The 12,307-nt window shown below is 39.6% G+C and overlaps 1 protein-coding gene across 8 annotated transcripts in view; it reads right to left on the reverse strand.

Moving 5' to 3' along the window:
- Positions 1-12,307, reverse strand: part of GRIA4 (glutamate ionotropic receptor AMPA type subunit 4) — a 236,462-nt gene that overhangs the window by 58,240 nt on the left and 165,915 nt on the right. For all 8 annotated transcript variants that reach the window (XM_009678442.2, XM_009678443.2, XM_009678448.2 and 5 more), the window contains exon 9: positions 7,240-7,350. In XM_009678442.2, the coding sequence (XP_009676737.1) occupies positions 7,240-7,350 (111 nt within the window). The remainder of the gene's footprint in view (positions 1-7,239; positions 7,351-12,307) is intronic.

Consider the following 12,307-nt stretch of genomic DNA (forward strand, 5'->3'; position numbering starts at 1 on the left):
CAATTCCAATATTTTTGTGTGTGTCAAGTTAATTTCTCTTTTCAGATATAAATATGTAGCTCCCATTAATAGGGGCTGGATATACCCAAGATAGCTTGATAGGAAAGGCTGAATAATATATTCAGTTTACTATTATATGGTGAAAAGTCAGAAAAATAGAAAAGAGAAATTATATTTGGGAAGCATTATCCCTCTACTTCTGTAAGTTTACTCCCTGTAGTAACTGTACCCAGGATATAACTCAGTACAAGGATGGCAGAACAGAGCTTTGTGTAATGTGGATGGAGAAAGTCGAGTAACTTTTTACTTCAATGTGAAAGAAAGGTCCCAGATCACACAGTCTGAGAATGGGGAAGCAGTAATATTTGCTTAAACATAGCCACAGATCCCGAAGCATTACAGGAATGTTTCACTCTCAGCTGCGTCCCCAGAAAACCCCTCCTTCTGCCCTTATTATGATACTTTTTTCTATGAAGTGGCTCGGACATGGCCTTTGTGAGCTATGATCCCTTAGCTGTAACTCAGTGTTGGAGGCAACTTACACGTTGCAGACGTTAATGCAGCTAAAGACCCATACAGTGCAGCTAAAGAATGGCATAGCAAAGTGTCCACAGTGGTTATTTCCAAAGTCACACACTGTCTGGTCACCTGGATCCTTGTCCTGTATATATTTAAATGCCCAGAGAAATCTGAGGATGACAATAGCAGATCACTGTATTGAGCACATAGCTATGACCTCTGCATGGTTAAGGGTTGCCAGGGCAATCATAAGAAAAGCTGCTATCATCATGCCATGCATGACCTGGGCAATGAGAGAAGACTGCTGAGCTGCAGCATTTACTGCACATTACAATCACTGCAGTGATGCAGTGCAATGCCTTTGGCAGAAGATACAAACTTTGGTTTGTATCTTCAAGAGGAAATTGCTGAATATCAACACCGGCCTGCACCACTCCTTGTATTTCTGTCCCCAGTCAAGTCAGCTTAATCTCAACCACTTATCCTCTAGAGTGAGGGAGCGAGAAGAGGAGGGAGGTCTTGTCCTCTCTTTCCAGTAGATCTTGACTTTGGAAAGTATTCAGGACAAATGAAACAGATATTGCTCACTCACATGTAGGGGCTCTGTTCCCAGAAGGAAAATAGCCAACATTTGGGTCTTTCTACATATGCTATTTCACACAAATGGTTAACAATAAACAGAGGACAAAAATAGTGTGTCTCCTGACTGTCATTTGGCCAACCGTTAGCTAGAAATGCAACCAAGTCTTGTCCCATATTCATTCACGGACTCTCCTTACAACCTTCAGTTACATTTGCTTGGTGCACCTTAACAGTCTTTTTCTTCTCAAGGAGCACAGTCAGTGATTGTCACCTTTCTTGATTCAGCCTTTCTTATAAATCCCAAGCCAAAGGCATACAATTACAGTTATGTAATTGTAAAAAAAAGATAAATAAATAAAATTGGAGAGAGACTCAAAGCAGGCAGAAGCAGAGGAAGCCAGGTCAGACTGCTCCTTCTCTCAAAACCCAGACACTGTGCCTCTGCCTGTACCTTATCAGAGACAGGGATGCTATAAAAAACATTTCAATTGCCTCTGTGCAGCACAGCAAAATGACAAATGCCTTATTTTTCCTGTTAAAGGCTGAATAAATTTCATTCCTTCTGAGTTCTGTGCACTGAGCACAGTAGCTGCAGGGTGCAAAAGACATTGCAGATGTACGTAAGAGAAACTGTCCGCCCTGTGGACAGACCACCGAGCGTGGGCTCAGAAGACATGGGCTCTGCCAGGCATCTGCTGAGTGATTTGGAGAAACCTTATTTCTCTCAACCTCTGCTTCCCTCTCTACCCACTCTGATCTCACTGATTTACAGCAAAATGCAGCAAAGAACATCTCTTACAATATTATTGAGTGAGGTACTACCTCTTGCCACTACTCCTTTAAAACAAGTAGCAATTAAGTGAAATCCACTAGTGTGAAACAATACAACTCAAATAGCAGGGAATATATACTCCCTTTTGCTTACTACATAGCCCTTTCCCTCCTACCTACTTTACACAGAATAAATAATAGTTTATTTAATTGTTGTGCCTACTTTACTTGCCAAATCCTGAGATGTATTCTCAAGGTAGAATGTGATGGGGGAATGTGACTTGGTCTGAAAGTGGCTTTCCATTGGCACACTCTTGTGATAGAGATCATTTGCAAAAAATTAAGACAGCAACACTAGTTTTAAATTCTGGTCATTTCAGACTATGGTTGTGTGCTGATACTCTTGTAATAAAAATAGCTCACTCAAAGGCAAGTTCTACTGGTTTGCTAACAAATAACTTTTACAGGTCAACTTGCAAGGTCATGCTGCAAAGTCATGAAATAGATGAATAGATCAATAGTGTGTACTCAACCATATCTTGATGCCATTTTCTATCTATCCCACTAAAGAAGCAGATTTTCTTCTGCATTATCTATTACAATAGCATTTTGTAAACTAGTAGTAATGTAAGTGTTACCATGCTGGTCTAAGAATATAAGAGATGCTAGATATCTAGGGAGAAGTAATATCTTTTATTAAATCAGTTGGGAAAGCTGAAAACAGCAGGCATGCTTTTTCGCCTTTTCCGGTTTGAGAATCTTGTCTAATACAAATAATACTTCTCCCCACAAGCTTTGTATCTATCACATTTTTGAACTATAAACCTTTAACCTACTGATGGAAAACATAGATTTGATTTACTGCTGAATGAGATTTAGCCTGGTGATATTTTCAAGATTTCAGCTGATTAATAATATTCTGTGGAGTAGTGAATAATAGAAAAGTCTATATTGAAATGATTAATGAGTAGCAAGGAACAGATACTCGAAATGGTGCAAGCTTTACTTATATAATTCACAATTTTATAACAATACTTAACATTTATAAATACAAGTTGATGTCTGCAACAATTACCTTTATAGATGTAAACAAAGCATTCCACCACATTCCCACATATTCATGTATACAGTAAAATGCTCACAACTGATGATCCATACTATAAGGGAAGCTGGAGAAAGTAACTAAGCCTAATATCAGACAGAGCTATGCTCGACTTCCTTTCAAAATCTTTAAACACTGTAAAAATAATTTGCAAAAGTGACAAAAATTTGTGCAAGGAAATGTCTTGTAGGAAATGAATGACAGTTGGACACACTTTATTCTGAAAAAAACTTCTATAGAATTTAATGGAAGTTTTTATTGTTTTTTTTTTTTTTTTTTTCTGAATAAAGCGTTCAGGATTCGGTTTGAAGACCTTACTACTGTCATGCAACAGACTTTCACTTTTCTCCAGTCCACTAAAGAATTTACTCAATAACATTTCTAATGAAAGAAATTGTCTATTATGAAAAAGAAGGTTAAAGGTAGGATTTTTGAGGTAGGACCGAGAGTATGCCCAAAAACGGCAAGAGTAAATCAGTCAAAACCACTCAGTCCCCTAATGGAGGTGTCTGCCACTTGAGATGCCCTAAGTTATCCTGCCTGCCCCCAGGTGCCATTCTGGAAGGCACAGATCTTCTGCAGGTCCTATGTCTGCTACTCCTCTGTGGATATCTCGGAGACCCTGGGTGCTAGGGACATATGCATGGACAGCTGAACCAAGCTTTAAGTGTTTGTGAACGTTAATGGAAGCTTACACACATGGGGTACAATTCAGCCCACATCTGAAACAACACAGAATAACTAAGACATCAAGATGGGATACTCAAATATGGCATACAACATGCAGGGAAGTAGCATCCTACTGGTGTAGGAAACAGGGAGAAGGCAGGATATCCTAGTACATCTTAACCGTCACTGGGTATTTATACGTGAGTAACTGAATCAAAACTCTCTTTATAGACATCTACGTTTAGCTGACTCAGTCTTGAACTGAATCCTGCTCTTGCACCAAGTCTATTTTATTAAAATACTGAGCTGGAAGTCATGATGTAGATGCAGCTCATTGCAGGTGGAGCTTTGGTTCTATAGGATTCTTGTGATTTATCAATTTTGCAGTCTTAGAGCATGTGCAGAGTTGGTTGTATCGTTAAATAGATTAGAGACTTTGGATCAGTCTTCCCAACTTACTCCTCTGTGTTCTCGCTCTACATCTCACACTGCATTTCTCAGTCTACTAAATTAGTGACACTCATTCTTCCGGGCTGGATAAGCCACTTGCCTTCCCTTAGCATTAGCAGACGGCTGCACGTGGCATCCCTGCGCCAGTCATATAATGAGCCTACTGTGTACCTGGAGGCCTCAAGTAGGCTAAGGGGAACATTTCTGCACACAGGAAGAAAACTTGTCCTTTCTGAGAAGGCCAGGTGTACAGGAGGATGTGTACCACATGAGGTGAAGGACACTGGGCTCTGCCAGAAACAGTAATAACCAGGACTGAGCTGCAGCTGGGAGAATAACACATATCAGCTGCCCCTGCTGCTGCATTTCTCTGAGCTGCCCCTTCACCACATGAATAACCGGAAATAGGTTGAGTACCTACATGCTAAAACAAAACTGTAAAATAAACCCTATATACTCTCACTATATGAAAAATGAACATAACGTTTTGCCGAGAAGAAAACACTGTACTAATTTTTTTGAGTGCAGAGCTAATTCTTTATCATGCATCATAGCCATACAGCCACATTACAGCAAAGTAAGCACAGACACATACAAACTGAAGAAATAGTCGGCAAATCAACTTGTGCTATTTGGTTTCGGGCAAAAATTAAAGTGAGCCATGCTGACAACTTGTAAACATTTTTGCTCTGCCATGACACCTGTCTTTGAAGACTGAAAAGCCTGGCAGCACTGGCTGCAGAGCTTTTCAGTTTAATGTCGGAAAATATGCATGCAACCAAAATTATGTGTCATCTACAACGGTTCAACTTCCTTCCAATGTGAAGAGGGTAACGAAGAGGTCAAAAAGTCTCTGCCTTGGCAACAAGAGTATAACAGAGAGAAGAGCAAAATAACAGGATTCTGAAAGATTTTCTTGACAAATATCTCTTTTTCTGTGTGATCATATATTTCTGAATTCCAAATGCATTGCCCAGTAGGCCAATATTAAGAATCACGGGTCTAATCTGCCATCAGAATCATGTTTGCAGCTCCTAGTGGTGTCAAAGGGAGAGGTGCATGACTAGCTTAAGGCAGAATTCACCATATATTCTTATTCAAACCAAATTCTGATATATTTCTCTTGCACTGTGATTTGGAAACATGGAAAGGGGACATTTTTGATCAAGAAGCATTGCTGCTTTCAAATAATTGCAATTATCCCCAAGTGACATGCTGCATAAACATAGGGCATGCTTTGGAATATTAATTCAGCTTTTTGGTTTCGAAAATGATCCCACCAGTCCTTTCAATACAGGGACTGGAAAGCTCTTCCAAAGATAACATTTATTATGCACATCAAAATGCTTCAATGCAAACAGGCAAGATAACACATTTTAAAAGCTTTCTTGCTTTCCTTTTTTTCCTTTCAGGCAAGCAGGAACCTTTTGTATTACTTTTTATTATTTTTTTTTACTTGCTTCTCCTAAGCTTGGAGCTATTTATGGAAATTACAGTATTCATGTATGGCAGCTTCAGTCAAGGATCAAGACTGTTATGAGAGGAAAATTTCGACTGAAAGCTTGTTATTCACATCTTTCTCTTCTTAGCTCGGCAAAGTTGAAGGTTAACGTCATCTGTTCTAGACATTTCAGATTAGTCACAGAACTTTTCTTGGTGGTTCAGTGCCTGGTCATCCAGTCAGAGGAACAGTAATCCATATGGAAAAATTAGCTCAATGCTACTACACTGGTGGTTAATACTTGAGCCTTAGTTAGGAATGTTCGCAGCATCTTGGGACTCTTTTCTTCCTTGATCAATTTCTTAAAATAGGATTCTTCATCAGAGGCTGAAAAGAGGAGGACTGTACTGAAGTATTTTTTTTTTTCCATCACCAAGTCTTTTTTAGGAAAAAGATACATATATTTTTAAATGTCCCATGCAAAAAAAAAAAAAAAGTTACACAATTTGGTTAGGAGTTACATTCTGAATTCCTGTATAGTAGTTTGGCTGCTCTGCATCCTGGAATGATAATCTTCAACAGGAGATTTGTTAAGATGTACTTAATGTATAAATGCTGACACACACTGCTGGAACTCTGGTAATTAACTATATTTTTGAGTAAGAAATGTCCTGGTACTTTCCTTTGGATTATTTTCAACTCTGTGGTCAGTTAGAAAATCACTGCTTAACAACGCATACATATTCCTTCCCATATAAGACATAGCTTATCCTAAATAGTTAAAAATGTATTGTCTAAATGAAGTAGGTGAAAAGGGCAGAGAACTGAGATGTAAAATTTTAAAAGCAGTCAGGTAAAGGTCGCCCTTTGCCAGTTGGCTTTGACAAACATCAACTTAAAAGGGCATGTCTGATTTCAAAGGGGAAATTGTTAGTTATTTTGATTAAAATACATATTTGTAAGAAAAATGTTTTTGAAAAACTCTATATTGAAAATTTAAGTTAATGAAGCAACTGCATTCTTCTTTCTCTATAGACACTCCCTAAAATGACCCATTATGTACCTAGCACTGAAAATCAAAACCTAAGTCTATTTAGATTTCATTGAAATGCAAGACTTTATTGAAATTCTGAATAAATATATTAAAATATATTCAAATGCATCTACCAAATTCATGTTTTCATTCACAATGAAAAGTACACAATCCAGTCCTGACTGGTTGACTAAATTATAATGTTTAGAACTTTAACTATTACTATGGCCAATTTTGGATATATAATGTATCAACAAAAGGGCAACTGGTATTACGGACATCTGATTTTATACCCTCTTTTCAATTCTGTCATTTATACATTTCAGGTTTTTCTTTTTTTCAGTTTCTTGTGAGTCGTAATTTATCTATCAGAGGCTGAAAGAATTCACTTACATTTATGAGAATTTCTTAAGTAAATAATGGAAAAGACTGAATAAGGAAAAAAATATATTATAATTCAATTAAAAAAAAAAAAAATTCAAATCAATCATTATTTAAAATGCACACCAAAAAAGCTCTCTACAGATATGACAATCAAGAGAATTAAGATATATGACTTTCACCCTCCCGCTAACCTAGGAACTGGCATACACAATTAGACTATAACTATAGAGGAACGCGTGCCACATACCAGTATAAACACTGAAAATAAATAAAAAAAAAAAAACTTACCAAAATCGTCGTGACAACTACTGTTCTATTCTCAATGGCTGAAGTGTCATTTCCCAGTGTAGGTTCATGCTGAATCAAAACTAATTTATCCATGTCATTCCAGTAGCCAACCTGCAAAACAAAATGTATGTATTTTACAGTACATACATCTATGCTCTGCACACTTATAAATTATTATAAGAATAAGAGAACAATCGTAGGATAATTTTGTACCGAAGGAAATGCTGCAGCACTCATAGATGGGTGCTCGGGGTACACATGAAACAGTCAGGCACACCATCTTGCACTGCAGCAACCCAGGACCAGACCTGGTATTGCTGCCATTCAGTTGTTCCTGAATGATCTGAGACACTTATTTAGAACAGGGTCTCAATTTAAATTCCCTTTCAAGTAATCTGAAGCCTTACTTAGGGCATCAATAATATATATGACATCTGATTGCCTTAAGAAGAAAATGGTCACTCGTTAATCTTCAGATCTTCTGTTAGATGGAGGAGTGAAAGATTTCTGGGTGACGATGTTGCAATTACGGAGGCTGAACCCAACCCCTGCTCCACTGAAGGCCTTTTGTGAGACCCCAGCCTAACAACTCACCCCTACGCTCGTTCTCCTTAACTTCTGGCACTGATCTTTGGTAACTACATTGCAAGGGCAGTTGTTAAGGCTTTCTTTACATTCGGCGAAGAGAGAGAGGCAACCCCAGACGGTGACTCAGCTCACCCAAGACATGCATCCCTTCTAGAAGGGCTGGTCTTTCTCCACTGACTATAAAACACGGTCCTAAGGTGTCTCTAGTCTGTGCCTCCAAGGAGGTGGAACAAATTCAATTTTAGTCTCTGTGGTTGTGCTTAGACTGTCACAGCCCCTCCCAGGAAAGCCTTAAGGTGAAACAGCTGCCTGTGTTCATTGCTGCTGCAGAAGTGCTCTGGAGCCAGGCTTGGGTGATTTGTGCTTGTATTCCCATGAAGAAAAGAAAAATAATTAAAAAAAAAAAGTGGTATGACTGTTAGTAAAAGCTGTCCCTTGCATACAGACACTGCTCTGGTCCCCAGTACACCTCTGGTCCTCAGTACAATCAGTCGCTGTACACTCTGTGTTGGTAGGGAGGTTTCTGGGCACAAGGCATGAGTCGACATCCTTTCCTGAGAGGGCCCAGGGATACAGCGCTTGCTTTAAGAGCAGACGGGTTTGAAGGCAGCCTGAAACAAGGAGATCCCCCTTCAAGCTTTTACTGATGATTGATGCTTCTGGGAGCTACTCAATGAGAACTTCAAAAAAACAAATAAACAAACAAACAACAGTCTTTGTACTATGCCTTTAAATGGCTAAAAACAGATCTGAGACCTACCTTAAAATACCTTATTATTTTTGTAAATCTTGGGCGGTCTGAATGCCATACTCAGCATCTCACTCCACATGCTGTCACCGTGTTCAGTGTCTGTATCAGCAATTGGTATCTTTGGATTTAGAAACTCCTGGTCATTAATGTTGCCTGGTGTGGCCTTAGCTAGGAAAGGTCACCTGCAAGGCTTCTTGGGAAAGCTGTGTGTGCATGACCTTCCCAGCGCAAGGCAGATGTCTATGAAATGGCAAGTGAATCATAACTGCGGTCCTTGTCTCACGTGTGCTCAGAGATGCGTAATTCCGCCCTCCCACCTGGTCTTTCGGAGTGCGAGCCAAAAGTCCCCTCAGCTGAAGCCGCTCTATTTCCTCTTCTCTCATGTCTAACCTGTGGCTCACTAACAGATCCTACAATGCCCTGCCTTGCAACTTTTTGCTGTCCTCTTTTCTGCACTAGATCACCATTTCCTGTGGACCCTCAGACAAGACTGCTAGGGGACAGCTCAGGTGACTGCCCTTCTGATCCAAGTACTGGCACAGTTGGCTCAAAGGCAGTGGAACAAAAAGAACAAGGCAAATGGAAATGTGTGTGGGAGAACAGTGCTCTAGTCCCACCTAAAGGGACTGTCAAGGCTGACAAGCAGTATACAGGGCCCAGGCTGCTGAGATCCTAATGAATTAAATGACTGGTCCTTCTTCCCAGGAAATGCGCAGAGAACAGCACTGATTTTAAAAGGTTCCTATTAAAAATGTGCAATTGTGTTTGGCCTAGCTCACTTTTCAGAAGCGGTTTGGGACTATTCAGCAGTGACTTTCTCTTCCTTCCTTGATTGTTTTGGAGTTAATAAGACCAAGAGCTGGGAGTGAGGAACTCCTTGTCTGTCTTAGGAGAAGAAGAAAGGGAATACTAGTGGGAAATGGGCTCAGGACAGAGCTTTGGTGATACTGTTGCTGCCAGAGGACAGTCAGTGCCTCAGATGAAAAGACTCTGATGTGATGAAAGCATGCTGAATGATCAAATCAGCTAGGCAGCCAATAATATTTTTAAATATTATTGCAGATCCCAGACTGAAACGCACCAACACATAGGACTCTACCCCCATGAAATGGGGAGAAATATCTTATTCAGAGCCATGCAGTGAAGCAATATAAGAGTCTTTGTGGTTCCTAGTCTCAGATGAATTAAAGAATCCCATATATTCTTTAAACAGACAACCTTCCTTTTAATTTTTACAATTTCTATTTCATTCATTTCCTATCTTTAATTAATTTATAGATAGGCAAGTCATTTTAGCTATCTCTAAAGCAGTATGCAGACACACTCATTACAACAATGAATATATATTTGTAAGAATTACAAATACATGCAGTAATTGCATATGAGTGAGGGGTATTCTATTCTGTTTTCTATTAAAAAGTTTTCTCTTTTGGTTAATTAATAAAGCAAAAAGAACATTTTTTTTCCCCAACATACAACACTTGGTAGATTTAATTGACCTGTTCCTTTTCTTTTTGCAATTGCTATAATAGCATAGGAGCCTTAATTTAGGTTTCTGCAGCTAACAAGAAACTTTAGTATTGCTGATTTAGTGGAGAGGCATTTTTTTTTTCCTGGTAGGATGCACTGCTAACAAATACTCTTTTTCATCCAGGCAACCATAGATTCACAGAAGCAATTGATAGTTGAAAATGTCAAGTTCCTGCCGAAACCTGGGACCAGCTGAAGGTAGGACATGTACACTGAAACTTGGCAGTTCGGGAAACTTGTTATAATGGTGAATGATTGTTTTTCATTGTGCAATTCCTCACTGCTGGGAATTTCAGAAAGAAAGGCCAAAATGAATGATATACTGTGTTATGAAAGTAAGTACTATATCAAAACGCTGACAGAGATAAAGAAGGTTTCTGAGGAAAGGTGGGCACTTTTTAAAGGAATTGTAACTCAGTGCATGCAGATGTGAGCTTGCATGTGTGAATCTCAAAACCTGTACTGAAGTAGCTTCTGATTTGTATTACTGAATAAATATAGAACATATCTATGACATATATGTACAGGTATATAAATTCACAGTAACAATTAAAGCACTAAGAGAAAATATGCTTTCCTATAAAACCTAAAATTTCTAAGGAAAAAAAACTCTCAAGGATATGGTTGAATTCAGCCACTACATAAGTAAATCCAATTCAATCCGACATTACAGCAGTTGCACCCACTTATAGAGAGGCTAAATTTTTCTTTTAGGAAATAATATTACAAAAATAGGTGCCTCAAAGTAAACTCCTCTAAGCAGTCTGGCAGCTGAATCAATAGTGTCATTTCTGAAGGCCTGTGCACCTTGCAGCATCTGCTGAAGTGCTCTTACTGAAGCAGACAAGTCATCAATGGCAACAGAACACTCCACATTTTTGACAATTAAATTACCAATTTATCTGCCTAAGTTGGAATTTAGGAGGCAGATTTTAGATTTTCTTGTGTGCGTATATACATACGCTTTGTTTGCTTTTTGTTGTTGTTTTTCTTTTTAATCTTGGTGTCACTGTTCTGCAGATGGGAACCAAATAAGGAATGCTGCATAAATAGAACCAATATGAACATGGGCTATTGTATCCCATTTCACTACACCACGTGGAAATCTGCCTCTGAATAGCTGTGCAGTTTTCTAACGCTCCTTTCACATCCTTAAAGCTGTGGGCCACAAAAATCACTTTTCTAAATATTAGAGGCATGAGTTACTCTGACTGGAAAACCTAGACCTGAAAGGATATTGCTGGGTGACTCATAAGTGTTATGTAGGATACGAAAAAAAGACATTAAAAGTGAAGGCCTCTTATTTCAATTAAGTAAAGTCACTTCTAACGTATTATATCAGATTTGTCAGGCTGGAGTACACAATTGGTCCAATGATCACATATAAAATCCTGTGTAATACATGAGAAATGAATTATTGTGAGTAGTCCGATCTGTCAAAGCTGTTATGACTTATTTTACGAAAGACAGGTTGAGAGTGAGTAGCTGTGAAGATGGGTGAAGGCCTAAAAGGGTAGGAAAAGCACCTTGGGCTCTAGCAAAACACAGAGATAACTCCTCCCTCTGAAACCACCCCGCACCCCAGACCTCAGGCAGGAAGAGAGCGCAGGGGCATCCCTGCGGGGCGGCCAGCCCACGGCGCCTCTCCCAGACCAGGCAGGAGGCACAACGGGCCATTTTCTACACTTCACTGCCAAGCAGGTTCCCTAAGGAGTTAATAAAGTTGTGACATAATTAACTACACCTTTGCCACCTCATCTTTCCTCCTGTATAATTGGGAAGTGGTGAAGGAGGGATCGTATTTCACCACTTGACATCTATGCGCTGCGGCCACCTGTAGGTACTCCCGACTGTCTGTCGGCAGCAGAGCGAGCAACCAGGAGAGGAGCAGCAGCAGCAGCTAGATTAGACACGTCTACTGCCGGGAGACAGAGGGCTTCCCAGGAGAGAAGCAAGACAGATTCGCCTTTCCCAGTTTATTCTTTAGCCATCCGTCATACTTTTGAAAGGCAACTGCACCAATACACCTGATACACACAGGCACATCCTCTGCTTCACTCTATAGCTCGGCACTACATTATACTGACGGTTAGTTTGTCTTGATTCCCAGTTCTGCTCTGGATCCAGAGCTTAGCACTCTTCCTCCTCACCACTGCAGTGTGCAACTGCTTGCCTTTGGGGGCAGACAGTTCACCTGGG

This window comes from Struthio camelus, chromosome 1 (genome assembly GCF_040807025.1).
Source record: "Struthio camelus isolate bStrCam1 chromosome 1, bStrCam1.hap1, whole genome shotgun sequence".
Taxonomy (NCBI): domain Eukaryota; kingdom Metazoa; phylum Chordata; class Aves; order Struthioniformes; family Struthionidae; genus Struthio; species Struthio camelus.